Raw genomic sequence first — 22845 nt, 5'->3', positions numbered from 1 at the left:
ATGTTAATGTTGAGCTAGTTTACCCTTTTCCAAGTTGCTTAACCTTGTTCTATGTAATGCCTCTAGGCAAAAATTTATGTTCGGTTTTAATGTAAACCGATGTGATCTGTATTTCATACAGGAACACCGGTATAAAAAAATCTAAAAATAAATAAATAATCAAACACACCATTTCCAATGAATATCAGATTGTACCTCCTTTAGTTATGCCTCTAGAAAAACATCAGTGCTGCTAATGTTAGAGCTATGATGGTGTTGCTGACTCATCTGAGATTGAGGAGGAGATTTGTACTTCATGTCACACATTTTACTTCCCATTATTGTTTAGACACTGACTCCCAGTGCTATGATGTTTGATCAGTCCAATTCCTTCCTTTCTAGGACCCTTTATATTATTTTGGGTTGCCTTTCTACAAAATATGTTCATTTGCATTTGGCCCCTTTTTTTGTTTTTTGTTGGAAAGGAAGCTTTAGCTAGGGAATGATGAAAAGATCTCTGCTTCAACGGCAGGGGAATGCTGAAAAGATGATTTATATTCAGACAACAACCAACAAGGACTGAGTTGCACAGGCTGGATAAACATGCGTGGGAGTAGCTTGCTATGACGGCGGTTACCACCCCTAAACAATTAGCTAGATACTTCACTTAGATGCAGCTCCAGCTCTGCTAACTACATTGATGGCGGGGGTGGAAGGGAAATAGATCGATGGTGGGGGTGGAAGGGAAATAGAACAAAAAAAGTCACTTACAAGGGACAAGAGTAACGGAAGTATGGGGTAAAAAAAAGTGAAAGCTTGCTGGGCAGACTGGATGGACCATTTGGTCATCTTCTGCCGTCGTTTCTATGTTTATATATATATATATATATATATATATATATATATATATATCTATATATAACGCTCACATGTGATTGAATTATCCTGCTTGTTTTCAGAGAAAGCAGAGTTGCTTAACAGATGTTTTTCCAGAATACTCTGTCACACATACCTTCCTTCCCCTTCTGGAATTCTTATTCAGCTATTGTAAGACTAATGCGGCCTCATGACAAATCCCTCATGTGCCCCAAAACTTTTTCAAGGTTTTTTTCAGAGATCTCTGAGATCCATCTGTGTTTGCACCATCAGTTGATGTCACCCATTTGTGTGACTGATTATCTTGCCTTCTTCAAAGAAATTTGTTACAGGTAGTAGAGCTTTTGAAATTATTATTAGTTGTAGTAGTAAGCAACTTTGTTGCCTACATAATAAATATGCTTGGAAAAAGTAATTTATTATAATGGGAAATACAGAGAGGTAACAATGAAATATTCTGAGATAAATGGGTATCCCCACCTATCATATAGGAGATAATGACAGCACAATGTACATACTTCAACCATGTGTTTTGTTGTTGCTGTCCAGTTATAAAGTACACTCTAAAGCAATGATGGTTTAGTATCAAGAATATGAATAGTGAACATTGAGCTATATGACCTTTATGCTCCATTTTCATGTGGCAGGCTTCATAAGGTATTACAGGCTTTGTGTAAATATTGGTTCTTCCTTTTCTGTCATTATTGTTAAGAATGAAAATATGATATTGCTCACATTGATGTATATCCCAAGTAGATACATCTAGCTGTGTGTATTCATTAAAAAATTGTCATATTCTAAATTCTAATGTCCTGTTGTTGAGTGACACACCCATTAAACTTTGAATTTTTTGTGTTAGTGAGTTGACACCTTCAATTAGCAACATTAAACTAGCATAGAAGGTAGATGAGGTAGCACCGTTTGCTGCTTATTCCTATAGAAATTCTATTAAACACAGAAGTAAATTGGCATAAACGCCGCCATTTTTATTTTATTTTTGTTTCTGTTTTATTTTATGTTTACAGACAGGCTCGAGGAGAGAACATCCTCAGATATGAATATAGAGCCACTTTCTGCTCCACAGAGCCAACTCCCAGAAGATCCCTTTGGTTCTATACCTTTCATTTCTGGTTCAGGCAAGTTTTTTGTATACCACCACAAAAAGTTAAAAGATAAAGAAAAACAGTGGCTTGTTCTGTTAGACAATTAAGCTAGGTCACCTGAGAAGTAATGGTTTAGTGGTGTTAGATTTAGGAAGTATTAATATTTTTTCTAGTAGTGTTGGGCTGCACAGCATTGCTGAAGTATGCTTAATTGAGAGAGTGAAATTATTCTTATTGGGGACAGCAACTTCTGACATATTTTGAGTTTATCCATGTTGTTACTATTGATACCAACACAATATCTGATTACCCCTCCAGCAGCAAAGAATATTAATATATAGGATTATTACATATTCTCCCTTCTATTTGGGACATAATTGTAAACCAGATAACTAGCAAAACAATGCATATTTCTCCCAGGACAAGCAGGATGGTAGTCCTCACATGTGGGTGACATCAGATGGAGCCCTGCCACTAACCCTGTAGCCACCAGGGATCCCCCTTCAGTCTCTTTTTTTTTTCTGCACAGCAGTTGCCTCGTGGTTTTTAGGAACTCTGTGGTAATTTCTCTCACAATTTTTCCTCACGGAATTTTTTTGAAGATTTCTTCAACTTTTTCCCCATCCCGGGGTCCCCCATCGCGTACCGACCTCCGTCGACACTTCGGTAAGTTTACTGCATTTTTGCGGTCGGTTCCCGGCGGTGTACTTCTCGGTGCCCGACTGTGCGCTGCCCCTTTTTCTCACCATGGCGACCGGTTTTCGGAAGTGCCCCGAGTGTCTGAGGACTATGTCCATAACGGACCCTCATGACGTCTGAGTGTTATGCCTCGGGCCTTCCCACAATGACCATAGGTGCACTAGTTATGCACAAATGAACCCAAAAGGTCGCCGCGCCAGTCTGGAAAAGATGGAGCACTTGTTCGCCTCAAAGCACTCGTTTCCATCGACTTCAGGTAAGAGTGTGCCGAGTCAAAAGGTTCCATCATCTTTGACCTAGTCTCCATCAACATCTCAAAAGCATCGAGGAGCCGGTGACCATCCGTCACCGACATAGTCTCATTCTAAGACTTCAGCGTTCTTGTCCTTGGCGCCGGAGAAGGACTGGGCCGAGCACTGTGAGAAACATCGGCACCGACACGGCAGCGATAGAGTCGCCTTCCAAAAGGGCCCAGGGAGTGGAGCCCCCATCATTCTCTGGACCTGGGACCCCGAGGCGTTCCCACACCTCCATTGGTGCCAAATGCCGAGACTCCACAAATTCCTGTGGACCCTCCAGCAACACCTAGCCTGCCTCCAAACCTGGGCGCTGCGTTACCTACGACAGCCTTCCGAGAGGAATTGTACCGTATGGTACAAGAGGCAGTACTAAATGCCCTTCGGGGCTGCCGGTCACCACCAGTGCCGGCCCCCTTACCAACGCCGGATCCGGTGCCTGTTATGTTGGCTCCGCACCTTGAGCGTTTGGACACCCTCATCGGTGCCCATACCTTCTGGATCATCGGCACCCAATCAACCACCGATTCCTCACCCGGTAAAAGTTCCAATTCCTGTATCTTCGGAAGAAGAAGATACAGCCCATGCCTCCTCTCCTCTCCAGGAGCCGCTGATGCCGGAACCGATTCCTGGACGGTCAGGGCTATCCGTACCCCGACGTCCATCGAGGACACTGATGCCATCGCTGCCAGTGCCACTGTCCTCTGTGCCGGCACCGCCTGTCTCTGTGCCTCCTCATTTTCCATCTGTGCCTCCCTCCCATCCATCTGACTTTGGATTCTTACCTCCACCTGGGGGCCCGCTGGGTGAGGGAAACTCACAATATATCCCTTGGGATGACTCTTCCTCTGACTCACAAACTTCTGAACAGCTTTTGTCAGAACCTTCACCTCCGGAGGAAAGGCGTCACTCTCCTCCAGAAGACCTCTCCTTTGCCAGCTTTGACAGAGATGTCTGAAACCATTCCATTCAAATTGGAAATAGAGGAAGATGCCAGACACAAAATGCTGGAGATACTGCAATTTGTGGATGCTCCGAAGGAAGTAATGGCAATTCCTGTCCACGAGGTTCCTCTAGACCACTTACACCACATCTGGGAGCACCCAGGAACTGTACCTCCAGTAAACAGGAAAACTGACGCCACCTACCTGGTTCAACAAGCCCCAGGTTTTGAAAAGAGCCAATAACCCCACCAATCCGTAGTGGTGGAATCTGCTCAAAAGAAGGCTAAAAGATCTCAGCCTCACTCTTCTGCCCCACCTGGGAAGGAACAGAAGTCATTAGATGCTTTAGGCTGCAGAGTTTTCCAGGGCTCGATGCTAATGGCTCGTATAGCGGCCTACCAGCTATATATGACACAGTACACCAGAAATCTCTGGAAACAAGTCCAGGATTTCTCAGAAACCCTACCTGACCAATTCCAAGAGGGATTATCCTCCATCCTACAGAAGGAATTAGAGGCTGGAAAGCATGAGGTCAGGGCAACCTACGATGTCTTCGACACTGTATCTAGGGTATCAGCAGCCAGAATTAGCACCAGGCACTGGGCTTGCCTGAAAGCCTCTGACTTGTGCCAAGAAGTTCAAGATAAATTGGTGGACCTTCCCTGCACAGGGGACAATTTGTTTGGTGATAAGATTCAAGAGGCGGTGGCGCAACTCAAAGACCACCACGAAACTCTGCACCAATTGTCGACAGTTTCCTTAGATTTCTCGTCCACAGCCAGAAGAGGATTTAGATGAGACACCAGAAAGCTGACCTATTGGCCATGTAGGTACTACCCTCCTCCATCCCGTGCTAGAATGACCAGACCCTCTCACAGAGGCCAGCCTCGTCAGCACAGACCCCCCCCCCCCCCAATAAAACCCAGCTAGCCCCTCAGATTGGTCCTGCAGCAGTCTTTTGACTCCCATCTAGAGAGCAGCAGTCAACCTCCCCCCCCCCCCTCTCCAACCACTTATCCCGTGGGAGGCCCCCTTGCCACTTTGCCACCAAATGGCACACAATCACCACCGACCAATGGGTCCTCTCTATAATAACCCACGGTTACCATCAGAATTTTCTTGCTGTGCCTCAGACTCTCCACCACTCCCGGCGTGGAGCCTGAGCAATCACACACCATTCCTCGAGGCAGAACTCTCTATCCTACTGCAGTCCAGAGCCATAGAACTGGTTCCCCAAATGCAGCGAGGAAGAGGATTCTACTCTCGATACTTTCTAATCCTGAAAAAAAACGGCGGCATAGGTCCCATCTTGGACCTCCACGCCCTAAACAAATACCTTTGCAAAGAGAAGTTCAGGATGGTTTCCTTAGGAACCATGCTTCCTCTTCTGCAACAAGGAGATTGGCTCTGCTCTCTAGATCTTCAGGAGGCTTACGCCCAAATAGCAATATTCCCTCCTCATAGAAAATATCTGCGATTCGCAGTGGGACACAGACATTTCCAATACAGAGTGCTGCTGTTCGGCCTGGCATCAGCACCCCGAGTATTCATGAAATGTCTGGCAGTCGTGGCAGCACAGTTGAGACAGCATAGTGTCCACGTCTACCCATATCTAGACGACTGGCTCCTCAGGAGTCCATCCAGGGAAGGAGCACTTCAATCCATCTGTCTTACTATACAACTGCTATAGTCATTGGGATTTCTAATAAACTTTCCAAAATCCCATCTGACTCCATCAAGCAACCTCTCGTTCATCGGAGCAGATCTAAACACCACTATGGCCAGAGCATCCCTCCCAAAGCACCGCGCAAAGACACTGTCCAACTTGGCCAAAACAGTACAGATTCATCAAACATCATCAGCTCGTCAGCTACTAACCTTACTGGGACATATGGCATCCACAGTTCACGTTACCCCAATGGCTTGACTAACCATGAGGATAACACAATGGACTTTAAAGTCCCAGTGGTCCCAAGCCAACCAGCACCTGTCACAAATTGTCCAGGTAACCAGCCAGCTTCGTCTCTCACTGACTTGGTGGACACGGGAGTCCATTCTATGAACAGGACTGCCCTTCCAACCACCAAATCCACAGATCACTTTGACCACGGATGCCTCCAACCTAGGCTGGGGAGCCCATGTCAGCGGATTGCAAACACAAGGAACCTGGACCAGGACGGAAGCGGACCACCAGATAAATTTTCTGGAGCTCCGGGCGATATGGTATGCCCTATACGCTTTCCAGGATTGCTTATCCAACAAGGTAATCCTAATTCAAATGGACAACCAGGTAGCAATGTGGTATCTCAACAAGCAAGGAGGGGCACAGGCTCTTACCTGCTTTGCCAGGAGGCTGCGCAGATCTGGGCCTGGTCTCTCACATTCCATGCTGCTGAGAGCAACCTAGCTGGTGGGATCGCAGAATGTGATTGCAGACCATCTCAGCCGGACATTTCATCCCCACGAATGGTTCCTAGATCCCACTGTAGCAAACAGAATTTTCCACCAGTGGGGGTCGCCTGGACATCGACCTCTTTGCGTCATTTCACAACCGCAAAGTAGACCACTTCTACTCTCTGCACCGTAGCCGCAAGACACCACCAAAGGATGCCTTCGCTCACTCGTAGAGCACAGGTCTGCTATACACATACCTTCCTATTCCACTCATCAGCAAGACTCTCGTGACGTTATGACAAGACCGGGGTACAATGATCCTCATAGCTCCTTATTGGCCGCGACAAGTTTGGTTCCCCATTCTACACGACCTCTGTCCAGCAGCCTCTTCGCCTGGGCACGGAGCCAACACTCATAACACAGAACAACGGAGTGTTGCGTCATCCGAACTTCCAGTCTCTGTCTCTAACAGCCTGGATGTTGAAAGGTTGATTTTACAATCCCCTAACCTTTCTAATGATGTGTCCCAGGTCCTCTTAGCTTCACAAAAGCCTTTTACTCTAAATTCTTACTGTTCAAAGTGGTTCTTCTTGTGGTGCACGCTAAAGGGACTAGATCCATTTTCCTGCCCCACAACAAGGCTCCTGGACTATCTCTGGCACCTCTCGGAGTCTAGCCTACAGACCCTCCATCCATGTACACATGTAAGTGCCATAGCTTACCATAAAGGTGTAGGAGATGCCCCAATTTCAGCGCAAACCATTGTGGGATGCTTTATGGAGGCTTACTACAGCTCAAGCCTCCACTGCGTCCCCCAGTTGTGGCATGGGACCTCAATGTTTTGTGCTGGCAGGGCTCATGCGACTTCCATTCGAGACCCTACACTCCTGCGAGCTGCGACATCTCACTTGGAAAATTAAGTTTCTAGTGGCTATAACATCAGCTCGCAGAGTCAGTGAGCTGCAGGTGTTGGTAACGTACCCACCTTATACAAGATTTCTCCACGACCGTGTTGTGCTCCGCACTCACCCTAAATTCTTGCCAAAGGTGGTATCTGATTTCCACTTAAATCAATCCATAATACTGCCCTCCTTTTTTCTGAGGCCTCACTGACACCCAGGTGAGCGGGCCCTGCATTCCTTGGATTGTAAGCGTGCGCTCGCCTTTTATTTGGACTGCACTGCAGCCGATGGGAAGCCCCCCAACTCTGTCTACTTTGATAAGAGCAGATTGGGGGTTGTGGTGGGCAAGCAGACCCTGTCCACCTGGCTGGCGGACTGTATTTCCTTCTGCTACCAGCAAGCAGGCCGCCTACTAAAGGGACGCGTGAAAGCGCATTCAGTCAGAGCCATGGCAATGTCAGTAGCGCACCTCCATTCTGTACCTGTTGCTGACATCTGTAGAGTTGCCACTTGGAGCTTTCTCCATACCTTTGTAGCTCATTACTGTCTCGACAACGCTGTCAGGCAAGACTGCGCCTTTCGCCAGTCTGTACTACGTAATTTGTTTCCAGTTTAGTAACCCAACTCTTCCTACCTACAGCCCACTGTGAAATTCAGGCTGCCCTCCATAACCAATAGCACCACTGTTGTTGTGTCTATTGCACACTGTTGGATGCTGCTTGGCTCACTTTAGTCAGGCATCCTGTAGCTCGCTATTCAACCACATGTCAGGAATACATCCTGCTTGTCCTGGGAGAAAGCAGAGTTGCTTACCTTTAACAGGTGTTCTCCCAGGACGGCAGGATGTTAGTCCTCACGAAACCTACCTGCCACCCCGCAGAGTTGGGTTCTCAGACGTTTTATTATTTTATTTTTCGCTCATACTTTTTGCTACAAACGAGACTGAAGAGGGGACCCCTGGTGGCTACAGGATTAGTGGCATGCTGAGCATGCTCGGTGTGCCAGTCAAAGTTCTAGAAACTTTGACAAAGGTATTCCGTGACAGGGCTCCATCTGATGATGTCACCCACATGTGAGGACTAACATCCTGCTGTCCTGGGAGAACACCTGTTACAATTAAGCAACTCTGCTTTCTACTTTGTTCATGGTTCTAAGACAACTATAATTTGCATATTTTTCAATCTTGTATCTATGTACTACTTTTCTCCTGTAGAAATAGCTGTATAAGCAATTCAGTTCTTTAAGGCAGTGCTAGAAAGAAGTATTGACCAGCTAATGTCTGACATTTAAATAATATGAAATCATCTTTCACATCTTCCCAACTCTTAAGCTTCATTGTCGCTCTGCAATTTGCTGTCCTAGTCCATAAATATATTTGTGATTGCCTCTTACCTGAAAATAGTTTTATGTTGTGAATTGCAGTTATAATACAAGACAATATTATGGCAGCAAAGGTCTCCTAAACTATAATTAGCTTCCCAATCAAAACCTGGGATGGTATTTTTACTGGATCCTGGAAATCATAGCTAGCATTCTAGTGTCCATTTTGGAAATGGTGTTTAAATAGAGGGAAATATGAGGTTTTATGTACATCATTGGCCCAGTGTTAACTACAAAACAAAACGGAAGACGGTCAAGCATAGCCAAGGCAAATAAAACAAAAACAAGACCGTATGACATGGAATGAAGTTCGTTTATTAATGTAAATAGGGCAATTTATTTAATAAATGAACTTCATTCCACGACATACGGTCTTGTTTTTGTTTTGTTTGCCAGTGTAACTACAGACAGCTGTATGAAATGGATACGAACTTTGCCTATTAGAGATCCCATCGAAAGGATATCGCTACACCTCCCAGAATCTAGAGCTAATACTTGAACTCTCCTCCCTCCTGAAGACCAAAGTGGTCAAACTAGTTCTGTCGGTAAAGGATGGGATTTTATTTTAAGTATTTCCTAATAAAAAGAATAGGACTCCATCCTATTTTAGACCTAAGTGCCTTGAACAAATTCCTCAGAGTTTCCCTGAGCCTCTCAATTCCCTTCCTTCAAAAAAAGGAGACTGGCTATGTTCCTAGATTTAAACAATGCTTACACCCTTAGAGAGATACATTCAAACTATAGTAAGTGTCTTAAATTTATATTAGGTAAACACCACTTTCAATATCACATACTGCCTTTTAGGTTGACATTGGCACCCCATGTATTTACAAAATGCCTAGCAGTGATGGCGATGTAACTTTGTACACTTTGGGGTAGATTTTAAAAGCCCTGCATGCGTAAATCCTGCCGGATTTACGTGCGCAGGGCACACGCGCGCCTATTTTGTATAGGCCGCCGGCACGCACAAAGCCCCGGGACGCGCTAAAATGGGTGGTCCGGCGGAGTGTCCGGGGGCATGGCAGAGTGCCCCGACACAGTGGCCTGTGTCGGGGCCTGGCCAGCCGGCGCGCGCAAGTTACGCCTGCTAGCGGCAGGTGTAACTCCATCCAACAAGGTAGGAGGGGATTTAGGTAGGGCCGGGGGGGGGGGGGGGGGTCAGATAGGGGAAGGGAGGGAAAGGTGGGGAAAGGTGGGGGGGGGACAAAAAAAAAAGTTCCCTCCGAGGCCGCTCCGATTTCGGAGCGGCCTCTGAGGGAACAGAGGCAGGCTGTGCGGCTCAGCGCGCGTAGGCTGCCGATTTTGAGCAGCCTTGCACGCGCCGACCCCGGATTTTAAAAGATACGTACGGCTACGCGCGTATCTTTTAAAATCCAGCGTACATTTGTTCACGCCGGTTGCGCGAACAAAAGTACGCACGCGCGTATTTTTTTTAAATCTGCCCCTTTGGTTGCATGTATTTCCCTATTTGGACAATTGACTGGTCAAGAGCATTTCTTGAGAGGATGCAGGAGAATCAATGAGCAAAACCATCTGGGTATTGGAGTTGCTAGAGTTCATCATAAATTATCCCAAATCCAAATTGAACTTATCTCAATTAGAATTCATAGAAGTTGTGCAAAAGCCTTTATTCCCTCAAGAAAAGATAGTCAGCCTGATGTTGGCAGTGGAAGAAATAAAGAAGAGTCAAATGTCAGTATGGGACATGAGGATGTTGGGCCTAGTGGCATCAACAGTATATGTAACACCCTTGGCATATCTTTACATAAGTCACGCCCAATGTTCCCCACAATATAGAAACATAGAAACACATAGAAATGACGGCAGAAGAAGACCAAATGGCCCATCCAGTCTGCCCAGCAAGCTTTCACACTTTTTTTTTTAAACTCTCATACTTATCTGTTACTCTAGGCCTTTAGTAACCTTTTGGTTCTCTTTCCCTTCCACCCCCCCGCCATTAATGTAGAGAGCAGTGCTGGAACTGCTTCTAAGTGAAGTATGCAGCTTAATTGGTTAGGGATAGTAACCGCCGCAATAAGCAAGTTACTCCCACGCATATTTGTTTATCTAGCCTGTGTAATTCAGTCCTCCTTGGTTGGTATCTGAATATAAATCCATTTTTTTTCGTTCCCCCCTGCCGTTGAAGCAGAGAGCTACTCTGGATATGTATTGAAAGTGAAGTATCAGGCTTAATTGATTCGGGGTATTAACCGTCTTAACAAGCAAGCTACACCCATGCTTATTTGTTTACCCAGACTGTGTAATTCAGTCCTCCTTGGTTGTTATCTGAATATAAATCCACTTTTCTTCATTTCCCCCTGCCATTGAAGCAGAGAACTACACTGGATATGGATATGCATTGAAAGTGAAGTATCAGGCTTGTTTGGTTTGGGGTAGTAACTGCCGTAACAAGCAACCTGCTCTCCACTTTTTGTGAATGCAAATCCTTTTTTCCACATTTCCTCTTGCCGTTGAAGCATAGAGCAATGTTGGAGTCACATTAACCGTGTGTATGTTTATTGAATAAGGGTATTATCTCCAGGTAGTAGCTGACTTTCCCGCAAGCCACCCTCTCTTCATTCACATCCTCTAGACTTTATGGATCCACAGGGTTTATCTCACACCCCTTTGAAGTCCTTCACAGTTTTGGTCATCACTTCCTCCAGAAGGGCGTTCCAGGCATCCACCACCCTCTCCGTGAAGAAATACTTCCTGACATTGGTTCTGAGTCTTCCTCCTTGGAGCTTCAAATCGTGACCCCTGGTTCTGCTGATTTTTTTTTCAACGGAAAAATCCCAGTGGCAAGCCTCCCAGGAGCTAAGACAGCATCTGAGTTACCCAGCAGATCCGGAATCTCTCTTCTATTGGCTGGTCCAATCAAATAAAGCAGAAGGAATACTCTTCCAAATTCCTCACACCCAAATTGGGAGGATGTGCCCAACCTGGGTTGGGGAACTTATGTAAAGAGGCTTCGTATCCTTAGTCTGCTCAGAAAAAGCTTCATTAAATACATTTCCTGGAACTAGGAGCAATCCTAAACACACTAAAGACTTTTCAGAGATCAGTTGGCTTACAAAATTATTCTAGCCTAGTCAAACAGTCAGGTAGCCATGTTCTACTTAAGCAAGTAGGAAGGAACAGATTTGTACCTCTTGTGTTGGGAAGCTGTCAAAATGTAGAAATGGGCTATCTCACAGGGGATAACCCTCAGAGCTGCATATCTGCCAGGCAAGGAGAATGTCCTAGCAGAGAAACTGAGCAGGTTCCTACAATCACATTATTGTATTATTGTAACGTGATTGGGGAAGGGTCATGAAAGGATTAATGTTACAGAATTAATTTTGTTTTAAATTTGAGAATTGTGATTTTAGGTATAATGTTTAATTACAGGTATTATGTACATTTTATCATGTACTGAAATTTATATACAAATTTTCAATGTAAACTGTTTTGATTTTGTACTGGAAAAGCAGTATAGGAAAGAGATTTAACTAAACAAGCAGTTCTTGGACACAGGATTTGCAAATGGGATATTTCATGAGTAGGGTACACCCATGGTGGATCGGTTTGTATCTCCTCTGTGCAAGAAGAATCTTCAGTTTTGTTTAGGAGAGGGTTGAAAATCAAACTAGTCTTGGATACATTCTCTCTAAATTGGGGTGAGGATCTTCGGTCGCATATCCTTCTATTCTTTTACTGGCAAAAATTCTCCAAAGAGACCAGGAGGCTATGATTCTCATAGCCCATTGGCCAATGTGGGTTTAGTTCCCATGCCTGAGGGAGTTATCTATCGGGGTACCACTCTGTTGGGGAAATTCTTCCACACACAGAACTAGGAGACATTACTCCTATCCCAACATCAGTCCCTAGCCCTCAGTCAGAATGTTGAGAAGGAAGTATTTTATTCTCTGAATCTGTCTGATATGTGTCATATTCTTCTGGTTTCTAAGAAAGATTCCACTAGGAAGCCTTATGCTTTCAAGTGGAGGAGTTTGTCTTCTGATATGAGAGAAGGACCCTAGATCCTTTCTCCTGCTACACACAAAAACTCCTTCAATGCCTTCTACATCTTGAATCTATCTCATTAGGGTCCACTTCAATGCAGTTGGTACTTATCACTGCCATGTAGAAGGTAAACCCATCTCTGTACAGTCTTTAATTGTCAGGTTTGTGAGGGACTTGCTTCTGTTGAATCTTCCTCCTATGTCTTGGGACTTCAGCATGGTGTTGACCCAGCTGATGGAAGCTCCCTTATGAGCTAAAGTATCTGACCTGGGAGGTCATATTTTTGACAGAAATACAATCAGAGGTCTAAAGAGAATATTGTATAGTTTGCTTATTCTTTATTGTTAACAACATATGTTAAAATATTTTTTACATGATATGCGAACAACTAACAGACCATATGGTCATATTTTTGGGCATGTGGAGTCAGTGAGCTTCAAGCTCTAGTGACTTATCTAGCTTATGCCAGCATTCTCAGTTCCTACCTACTTCCACCTTAACCAATCAATCATCCTTTAAAAATTCTTCCCTAGGCAGTGTATTCACGAAAGTGAATATGCTTTGTACAGTTTAAATTGCAAAAAGAGCTTCAGCCTTTTACCTGAAGCAGACCAAAGAACTTAGACCACCCAGCTTTTTGTTTCTTTTGACATAAATAGATCTAAAATTGTTTTAACTAAATGCATACCAAATAATTAGATATCATTGCATATTTTTTTAGTAGATCCAGGCAGACTTGACTTGGATAGGGAATGTCAAGACTCTTGTGTTAGAGCCATGGCATCATTGGTGGCTTATCAGAGATCAGCCTTCATGGAGGAGATTTGCAAGAATGCATGTGGTTCCCATTACTGTTTGGATAGGGACTCCCTAGTGCACAGTAGGTTTGGTTAGTCTGTTTTGAAAGGATTTTTTGAGATTTAGAATCCATCAACAGCTCCATTGCAGCCTGTTTTTCATTGTTTCCTGGTTGCCTCTACTTTCTCACCCCCCCCCCCACACACACACACATACACAAAATGTAAAAATGTATTGTTGGCACTGTTACTGTTTTCTTTCTCTTTATGTTCAAAGTAGCCTGTAGGTAAGAATTCCCTATCTGTGAGAACAGAATATTCTGTTTGCAAGGCAGTCTCAAATCAGCGTCCCTATGCTTCCTAGGAAACGGGCAGCTTCTAGCCCAGAGCAGGATTTGTTTGAAGACTTCTTCAGATACTGAGATCAGGCAGTAAGCAGATAAGGATATTGATCCTGAGGGCATTGGTGATGGCTGACTTAGTATCTTTGTTCTCTTCTTTTTAAAAGCCCAGTTTTGCATTTCCAAGTTTAAGAAGTGTGAAATTCGAAACTATCTTTGAAAGTTCAAGTATCTAGAGTGGCCAGAATTTCATTTTTTAAGCTAAAGACAGTCAAGCATCTTAAATGTTTGTTACCATTTTTAAGATTGTGATAGAAGCTATTGTTCTTACTTATTTAGATTATTAAAATGCTATATTTAGGATTCCCAGCTTGCCTGGATAAGGTGCTGCAATTAGTGCAAAATGCAGTGGTACGTGTTGTTTTTGGATTACAATGGGGAGACAGTTTGATGCTCTTTATGAAAAGATCCCAAAGGATTTATTTTAAGGCATTTACAATAACATATAAAGCTATTTATTTTGAATCACATCCCTTAGCTGGAAAATTGAAATGGTATAGGCCTATATGGTCGTTGAGATCATGCACTCAAATGCTATTGCATATACCACCTGTTTGTGTCACCTCCATACAACTAGAATAAGAGCATTCTCTGCTGCAATTCCTGTTCTGTGGAATGCATTATCTATAGAACTGCAGGAAGAACAAGATTATCTAGTGTTTTGTAAGCAGTTGAAAGCAGTTCAATTTTGCCAAGCTTATGACAGCATGATGGTTTAGTGTTCAGTTTAGTATTAATAGTTGCAGGATTAAAATACTATACATGTTTAATATAATTTTACTGTTTTAGAGTATTGATTATTTTGTATTATTTTGATTCGATGTGTTCTGTGTATTTTAATTGTGATACAATAATCCATGTTGAACAATGAGGAATCATGGAATACAAGATGTTTAAATATGTCATACAAATAAATTGGTTTCAAGATGAAGTTTGCTTATCTGTAAGGGTTAACCATAGAGAGCAGGATGAATGAGCCATTATACATGGATAACCTTATCCAATGGCACTGACACAGACTTCTCTCAAAACTCAGTAAAGCTATACCAAGCATGCACGGAAATTCCCACACGTATGAGCTGCCTCATGAACTCCTAAGTCTCTTCCAAAGTTTATGCTTTAAGTTCTGGGATATGGGTGGATATTAAGAATGGCTAATTCATCCTTCTATCTATGAAGCAAACTTACTTTCTCCAATAAGCTGGCATAAATTAACCATTACGCATGAGGAGCCCCACATTAAGTGTTATACAGGGGAAACACTTAAGACAACCAGGCCTCACCAAATGATTAGTGGATTGCTGGGACAACAGGTTGTGAAGATCTGCTTTCCTAAAGCTACCGTCACTTGAGTACTTTCCCAGATAATAGATATAAAGGTATGTATAGATGACCATGTAGTAGCTTTGCAAATGTCTTCAATGGAAGTGGTCCTGAGTTGAGCCACTGAAGCCGCCATGGCTCTTACTTGAGATTTAACAGAGCATGCAATCTGTAGGCCAGCCAGCGCATGACAGTGCATTATACAGTCTGCTAGCCAAAGGGACAGAGTTTTGCTACTGCCCTTTCCAGTCTGTTGGGATCAAAAGATACAAATAGTTGATTCCTCAAATAATATGCTAGAGTTCTCTTACAGTCTAAGGAATGAAGAATCTTTTCTCCTCTGTGTGCATGTCATCTTGGGAAGAAAGTAACCAAGCTAATGTGCTGCTTATTTTGGAAAGCAGACATCACTTTTGAAAGAAACTGGGTGAGTATGCAGAAACCACCCTGTTGTACAAAAACTGCAGGTATGGTGAGTAGGAGACAAAAGCTTGAAATTTACTAATTCTTTGAACAGAAGTATTGGCTACAAGGAACACCACTTTCCAGATGAGAAACCTTACGTACACCAACTCAAGAGTTCAAAAGGAAGTTTTATGAGTTGAGCCAGTCCTAGGCACTGAAGGTTTACTGACCAGATGCCTGGGATGCCACAAACCTTTCATGAATTTGGATACCAAAGGGTGAAAAGAGATTGGAGCTCTTTAACCTGCTGATGATACGCCACAATAGCTCTGAGATGAACTTTGATAGAAGAGGTACTGAGGCCTGAGGATGAATGGAAAAAAACCATACTGAAGTCAGTCCCTCTGGCCACAGGAGAAGGGATCCAGGCAGCTGGTCTCACATAAAGCCGAGAACCACTTATAGGACTTCCCATTTCAAGGCTTTCTAGACAAAATTAGCATGTTCTCTGCTTCCTTTGGAAGGAACAAAGAGACTATTTCATGTTCAATATCCATGCCGTGTGGGCAAGAAAGTCTTTCCTTCTGTATGATGAGGGATAGCGATATTCCCAGTGGGGTCGGAGACTGCACTGATAGATGGATGACCTTTGGAAACCATAGAAACATAGGCTGGATGGTCTTTTTGCAATTTTATTTCTATTTAGTCTGCCCAAACTTGTGATGCCCAGACTAGAGCAATAAGATTATCCTTGCCTTGTCCTGAAAAACTTTCTGGAAATTCCTGGTGAGGGACCAGAGTGTACTATAAAGTAGATTGACATACTAGAGATGCTAAGTTTCTAAATGCCATAAATTACTGCTTAATGGAGCAGCTGGTCCTAGAATTGGTGAGTGGGGCAGCTACTTTAGATCTAGATCTCAATGGAATGCACAACCTGGTTCAAGGGTTATTGTGATGGGGCCACTAAACAATAGCTATTATAATGCAATTAAATTTGACATATTCACTGTTTGAAGGAAGGACAGTGAGTAAAATTATTGCTGTAGAATATAACTTTAAAAAGGGAAATTATGATAGAGCAAATTAAAAAAAAACTGAGCAGTTGCAAAATTAAACATTTGCTGAGTTGGATTTCCTCCTAGCAAATAGAACCCAAGTGAGAATTGCCATTGCAGTGTCTAAGCAGCATGCTATTAACTCAGGTGAACCTCGGAGTTCAGCATTGTCGGCCACCCTCTAATATCTGTCTATCCCTTCTTTGTAAAATTCTTGTGAGTTTGTGTATATGTTATAAAATCTATGATAACATTCAGTAAATCTCCCAATTTGGTCTATGTGGTCTGAAACATTTGAATTTATATCCATATACTTGAAAACCATTAAATGTTGGTTATTGCATAGCAAACTCGCATTCAACGTAGACAAGACAGAAAGGAAATGCTAAGGAGGTTTCCAAATGCCTGATGCCTCTTTTGTTTTTTTTTAATTTGAAGGCCACAATTCACAAATATTGCCCTAGATGCAGAATCTTGGTATTGTCCTTGATAGTAACCAATCCATGCATGACCAGATGAAATCTGTGATTAAGACTATTTTTTTTTAAGCTATGCATACCCAGGAGACTAAAATCTTTATTGGATCCCAGGATTTCAACATCATTCTTCAGACCCTTGTACTTTTAGGTATTATTACAATTTACTTTGCATCAGGTTTCCAGCAAATTCTTTGAGAGCTTTTTAGCTGGTACAAAATGCCAATGCATGGATATTAACTGGGTCTAGGATGCATGATATCACGTCAGTGATTTTTTTAATACATTGGTTTTCTATACAAAAGAGAATCAAATTCAGATATATACTATGACCTTGAAGAAGACCTAAAACCTTTGTTTAAGCAGGCGTTTCAATCGGGCCTTTAAAATGTAACTAATATCCAGTACTCAGGCCACATTGTAATATCCCCAGGCAGCATTATATCCTGCAGATTGTTTTTTGTCAGTTTTGTTCCTTAAATGCCCTTTATTATGATGTATAAGAACATAAGAAAATGCCATACTGGGTCAGACCAAGGGTCCATCAAGCCCAGCATCCTGTTTCCAACAGTGACCAATCCAGGCCATAAGAACCTGGCAAGTACCCAAAAACTAAGTCTATTCCATGTTACCATTGCTAATGGCAGTGGCTATTCTCTAAGTGAACTTAATAGCAGGTAATGGACTTCTTCTCCAAGAACTTATCCAATCCTTTTTTAAACACCGCTATACTAACTGCACTAACCACATCCTCTGGCAACAAATTCCAGAGTTTAATTGTGCGCTGAGTAAAAAAGAACTTTCTCCGATTAGTTTTAAATGTGCCCCATGCTAACTTCATGGAGTGCCCCTAGTCTTTCTACTATCCGAAAGAGTAAATAACCGATTCACATCTACCCATTCTAGACCTCTCATAATTTTAAACATCTCTATCATATCCCCCCTCAGCCGTCTCTTCTCCAAGCTGAAAAGTCCTAACCTCTTTAGTCCTTCCTCATAGGGGAGCTGTTCCATTCCTCTTATCATTTTGGTAGCCCTTCTCTGTACCTTCTCCATCACAATTATATCTTTTTTGAGATGCGGCGACCAGAATTGTACACAGTATTCAAGGTGCGGTCTCACCATGGAGCGATACAGAGGCATTATGACATTTTCAGTTTTATTCACCATTCCCTTTCTAATAATTCCCAACATTCTGTTTGCTTTTTTGACTGCCGCAGCACACTGAACCAATGATTTCAATGTGTTATCCACTATGATGCCTAGATCTCTTTCTTGGGTTGTAGCACCTAATATGGAACCCAACATTGTGTAATTATAGCATGGGTTATTTTTCCCTATATGCATCACCTTGCACTTATCCACATTAAATTTCATCTGCCATTTGGATGCCCAATTTTCCAGTCTCACAAGGTCTTCCTTCAATTTATCACAATCTGCTTGTGATTTAACTACTCTGAACAATTTTGTGTCATCTGCAAATTTGATTATCTCACTTGTCGTATTTCTTTCCAGATCATTTATAAATATATTTAAAAGTAAGGGTCCCAATACAGATCCCTGAGGCACTCCACTCTTCACTCCCTTCCACTGAGAAAATTGTCCATTTAATCCTACTCTCGGTTTCCTGTCTTTTAGCCAGTTTGCAATCCACGAAAGGATCTCACCACCTATCCCATGACTTTTTACTTTTCCTAGAAGCCTCTCAAGAGGAACTTTGTCAAACGCCTTCTGAAAATCCAAGTATACTACATCTACTGGTTCACCTTTATCCACATGTTGTTTAACTCCTTCAAAAAACTGAAGCAGATTTGTGAGGCAAGACTTGCCCAGGGTAAAGCCATGCTGACTTTGTTCCATTTAACCATGTCTTTCTATATGTTCTTTGATTTTGATGTTTAGAACACTTTCCACTATTTTTCCTGGCACTGAAGTCAGGCTAACTGGTCTGTAGTTTCCCGGATCGCCCCTTGAGCCCTTTTTAAATATTGGGGTTACATTTGCTATCCTCCAGTCTTCAGGTACAATGGATGATTTTAATGATAGGTTACAAATTTTTACTAATAGGTCTGAAATTTCATTTTTTTTAGTTCCTTCAGAACTCTGGGGTGTATACCATCCGGTTCGGGTGATTTTACTACTCTTCAGTTTGTCAGTCAGGCCTACCACATCTTCTAGGTTCACCGTGATTTGATTCAGTCCATCTGAATCATTACCCATGAAAACCTTCTCCATTACGGGTACCTCCCCAACATCCTCTTCAGTAAACACCGAAGCAAAGAAATCATTTAATCTTTCTGCGATGGCCTTATCTTCTCTAAGTGCCCCTTTAACCCCTCGTTCATCTAACGGTCCAACTGACTCCCTCACAGGCTTTCTGCTTCGGATATATTTAAAAAAGTTTTTACTGTGAGTTTTTGCCTCTACAGCCAACTTCTTTTCAAATTCTCTCTTAGCCGGTCTTATCAATGTCTTACATTTAACTTGCCAATGTTTATGCTTTATCCTATTTTCTTATGTTGGATCCTTCTTCCAATTTTTGAATGAAGATCTTTTGGCTATCATTTATTCCATCCAGGAATGTTATCTCTCTAGCGTGTCCCAATGATACATTTACCCAGTCAATATTGGGGTAATTGAAGTCTCCCATTATTACTGCAATACCAATTTGGTTAGCTTCCCTAATTTCTCTTAGCATTTCACTGTCCATCTCACCATCTTGACCAGGTGGACGGTAGTATACCCCTATCACTATAGTCTTCCCCGACACGCAAGGGATTTTTACCCATAAAGATTCAAATTTGTATTTAGTCTCATGCAGGATGTTTATCCTGTTGGACTCTATGCCATCCCGGACATAAAGTACCACACCTCCTCCCGGGTGCTCCTCTCTGTCATTGCGATATAATTTGTGCCAGAAATGTTACCAGATGTGTACAGGCTATAAATTAAAAAAAAAATTTGGAAGCCCAGATAACATGTATTCTATGATTAAAAAAGGTTGAAGGAAGGCCAAACTACCACCAGCATGGTTTAATGGTAAGGTAAAATGAGGCAGTTAGAACTAAAAGGGTACTTTTTAAAAAAAAAAAAAAATGGAAAGTAGACCCAAATGATGAAAATAAGCAAAAGCATAAACACTGGTAAGTTAGATGTAAGACAGGCCAAGAAAGAATTTGAGAAGAAGCTTGCCAGTGAGGCAGAAAGTAATAAAAACCTTTTCAAGTACATTTGAAGCAAAAAGCTTGTGAAGGAGTCAGTTGGGCCACTAGATGACAGAGTAGCAAAAGGAAGGACAAGGAAATAACAGAAATACTAAACACATTCTTTGCCTCAGTCTTTATTGAGAAGTATGTTGGAAACATATCCACACCTGAAACATTCTTTAATGGAGGAGATTCTGAGCAACTAAAACAAATATCTGTGACAATGGAAGAAGTAATAGGCTAGAATGACAAACTAAAGAGTGCTGCGGCAGTCAAAAAAGCAAACAGAATGTTGGGAATTATTAGAAAGGGAATGGTGAATAAAACGGAAAATGTCATATTACCTCTGTATCGCTCCATGGTGAAGACCACACCTTGAATACTGTGTACAATTCTGGTCGCCGCATCTCAAAAAAGATATAATTGCGATGGAGAAGGTACAGAGAAGGGCTACCAAAATGATAAGGGGAATGGAACAACTCCCCTATGAGGAAAGACTAAAGAGATTAGGACTCTTCAGCTTGGAGAAGAGACGACTGAGGGGGGATATGATAGAGGTGTTTAAAATCATGAGAGGTCTAGAACGGGTAGATGTGAATCGGTTATTTACTCTTTCGGATAGTAGAAAGACTAGGGGGCACTCCATGAAGTTAGCATGGGGCACATTTAAAACTAATTGGAGAAAGTTCTTTTTTACTCAACGCACAATTAAACTCTGGAATTTGTTGCCAGAGGATGTGGTTAGTGCAGTTAGTATAGCTGTGTTTAAAAAAGGATTGGATAAGTTCTTGGAGGAGAAGTCCATTACCTACAATTAAGTTCACTTAGAGAATAGCCACTGCCATTAGCAATGGTAACATGGAATAGACTTAGTTTTTGGGTACTTGTCAGGTTCTTATGGCCTGGATTGGCCACTTTTGGAAACAGGATGCTGGGCTTGATGGACCCTTGGTCTGACCCAATATGGCATTTTCTTATGTTCTTAAAAAATGGATGGCATCCATCCCAGAATTCTAAAAGAGCTAAAACATGGAGGTCCATATTCAAAAGCATTTAGCCAGATAACTGAGAAATTAGTCAGCTAAATGAAGTTTTGGGTTCTTATCTGGCTAAATTCTAGCTGACTAATAAGTTAGCCAGCTAGAATTTTGCTGGATAAGTTAGGGGCATTCCAGTGGGATAACTGGGAGGAGTTGTTAACTGGTTAACTCCGATATTCAATGTTAGATGGATAACTTAGCCAGCTAAGTCTGATCAGACATAAGAGCTGTCCTAAACTTAGCTGAGTAAAGTTAGCTGGGTGGCTATATTCATTAGTGTGACTGCACTATTGAATATACCTCCAAAGTTAGCCAGATAAATGTATCTGGCTAGCTTTGCTATCCAGACAGTGACTGAATATGGACCTCAAATTTGCTAATCTGTTACTAGTAATTTGTGAAGGTCAAATACATACACGAAAAGGTTTTAACACAGGAAAAACAACATTAAGCAATATATCAGAAACAAAACCTGTGTATCTGTTGTATTTCAAATTTTATTTTAACAATATCAAAAAATTTATTAAAAATATTTGTTAAACACAAAATATAGTAACCCACAAACATTCACTCTCCATACTAATCAAAGAAAAATTTTGGTTTACATGTAACAAATACAATAAAAACGCAATCTTTAATTAACCACTTCTTCTTTTCTTCTTTTATGATGGTGTAATCCTTTCAACACATTATCTCCAGATATCTCTACTCCACATTATTTAATTAAATTTTCTTTCTCATTGCATTCTTTTTCCCAACAAGAGGCTCCTGTTTCACCACACAGTTTCTTCAGGGGATATCACATCTATTTCACATCAGATTACTGCACTCCCCCCCCCCCCCCCCCCCCCCCCCCCACCGCTGTCTTTTGAAGTGGCCCAACAGGCCCAAAAGAAAAAGATGTAAAAAAAAAAAATCATGTGGCAACACCCTGCCTCGCTTCCCAAATCCCTCCCCTTTGGTCAAACTTATTACCTGCTCCAACCAAACTCCCCCATATTCAAAACATTCCCCAAGTAACAGACCCCTCTCCCTTACCCCTTGCAACATAAACAATAGTCCCTGTTAGTCTAGTAGACCCCCCTTTAGAAAATAGACCTTGGTGGTCTAGTGGGGCCCCTGGACACATACCCCCCATTAGCCTAAAAATTCAATCCATGTTGGTCCAGTGGCAGCCCAGCGTGCCCCCTAGCTCTGGTCTGGTCAATGCAATCTCTTCCTTAGATGGCACATATAATTCCTTCCACACCATGACATTCGCAGCAGGACTCTTGAACTTATACACTGAAGTGCTCTGTTCCCATGATACAGACGGCACATTGGGTTGTCATGACAAATGTGTAGATCGCACCTTGGAGCATGTACTGATCACCAATTACACTGATGGCACCCTGATCAACTCTGGGTACAGTTAGAAAAAAATGAAACTGTGCGAATGGGATCTTCTGCACCAGAAACAATGGCACTGGGACTGAGAAAGCTACATCCCTACTCTTTGTCAAGGAGGTTAGTATTTGTTTGCCATGTTATTTATTTATTTATTTATTTCGAGATTCTTATA

The 22845-nt window shown here is 42.3% G+C and overlaps 1 protein-coding gene across 4 annotated transcripts in view; it reads left to right on the top strand.

The window, feature by feature from the left end:
• BMP2K (BMP2 inducible kinase) overlaps nt 1-22845 on the top strand; it is a 402471-nt gene that overhangs the window by 362426 nt on the left and 17200 nt on the right. For 3 of the 4 annotated variants that reach the window (XM_029600312.1, XM_029600318.1, XM_029600304.1), the window contains one exon: nt 1881-1991. The exons of the other annotated variant lie outside the window; for it this stretch is intronic. In XM_029600312.1, coding sequence (XP_029456172.1) covers nt 1881-1991 — 111 coding nt within the window. The remainder of the gene's footprint in view (nt 1-1880; nt 1992-22845) is intronic. 4 annotated transcript variants of the gene reach the window in all.

Source organism: Rhinatrema bivittatum, chromosome 1, assembly GCF_901001135.1.
Source record: "Rhinatrema bivittatum chromosome 1, aRhiBiv1.1, whole genome shotgun sequence".
NCBI classification, from domain to species: domain Eukaryota; kingdom Metazoa; phylum Chordata; class Amphibia; order Gymnophiona; family Rhinatrematidae; genus Rhinatrema; species Rhinatrema bivittatum.
The sequence above is the reverse complement of the archived record's forward strand: the minus strand, read 5'-3'. Positions and strand labels throughout refer to the sequence as shown.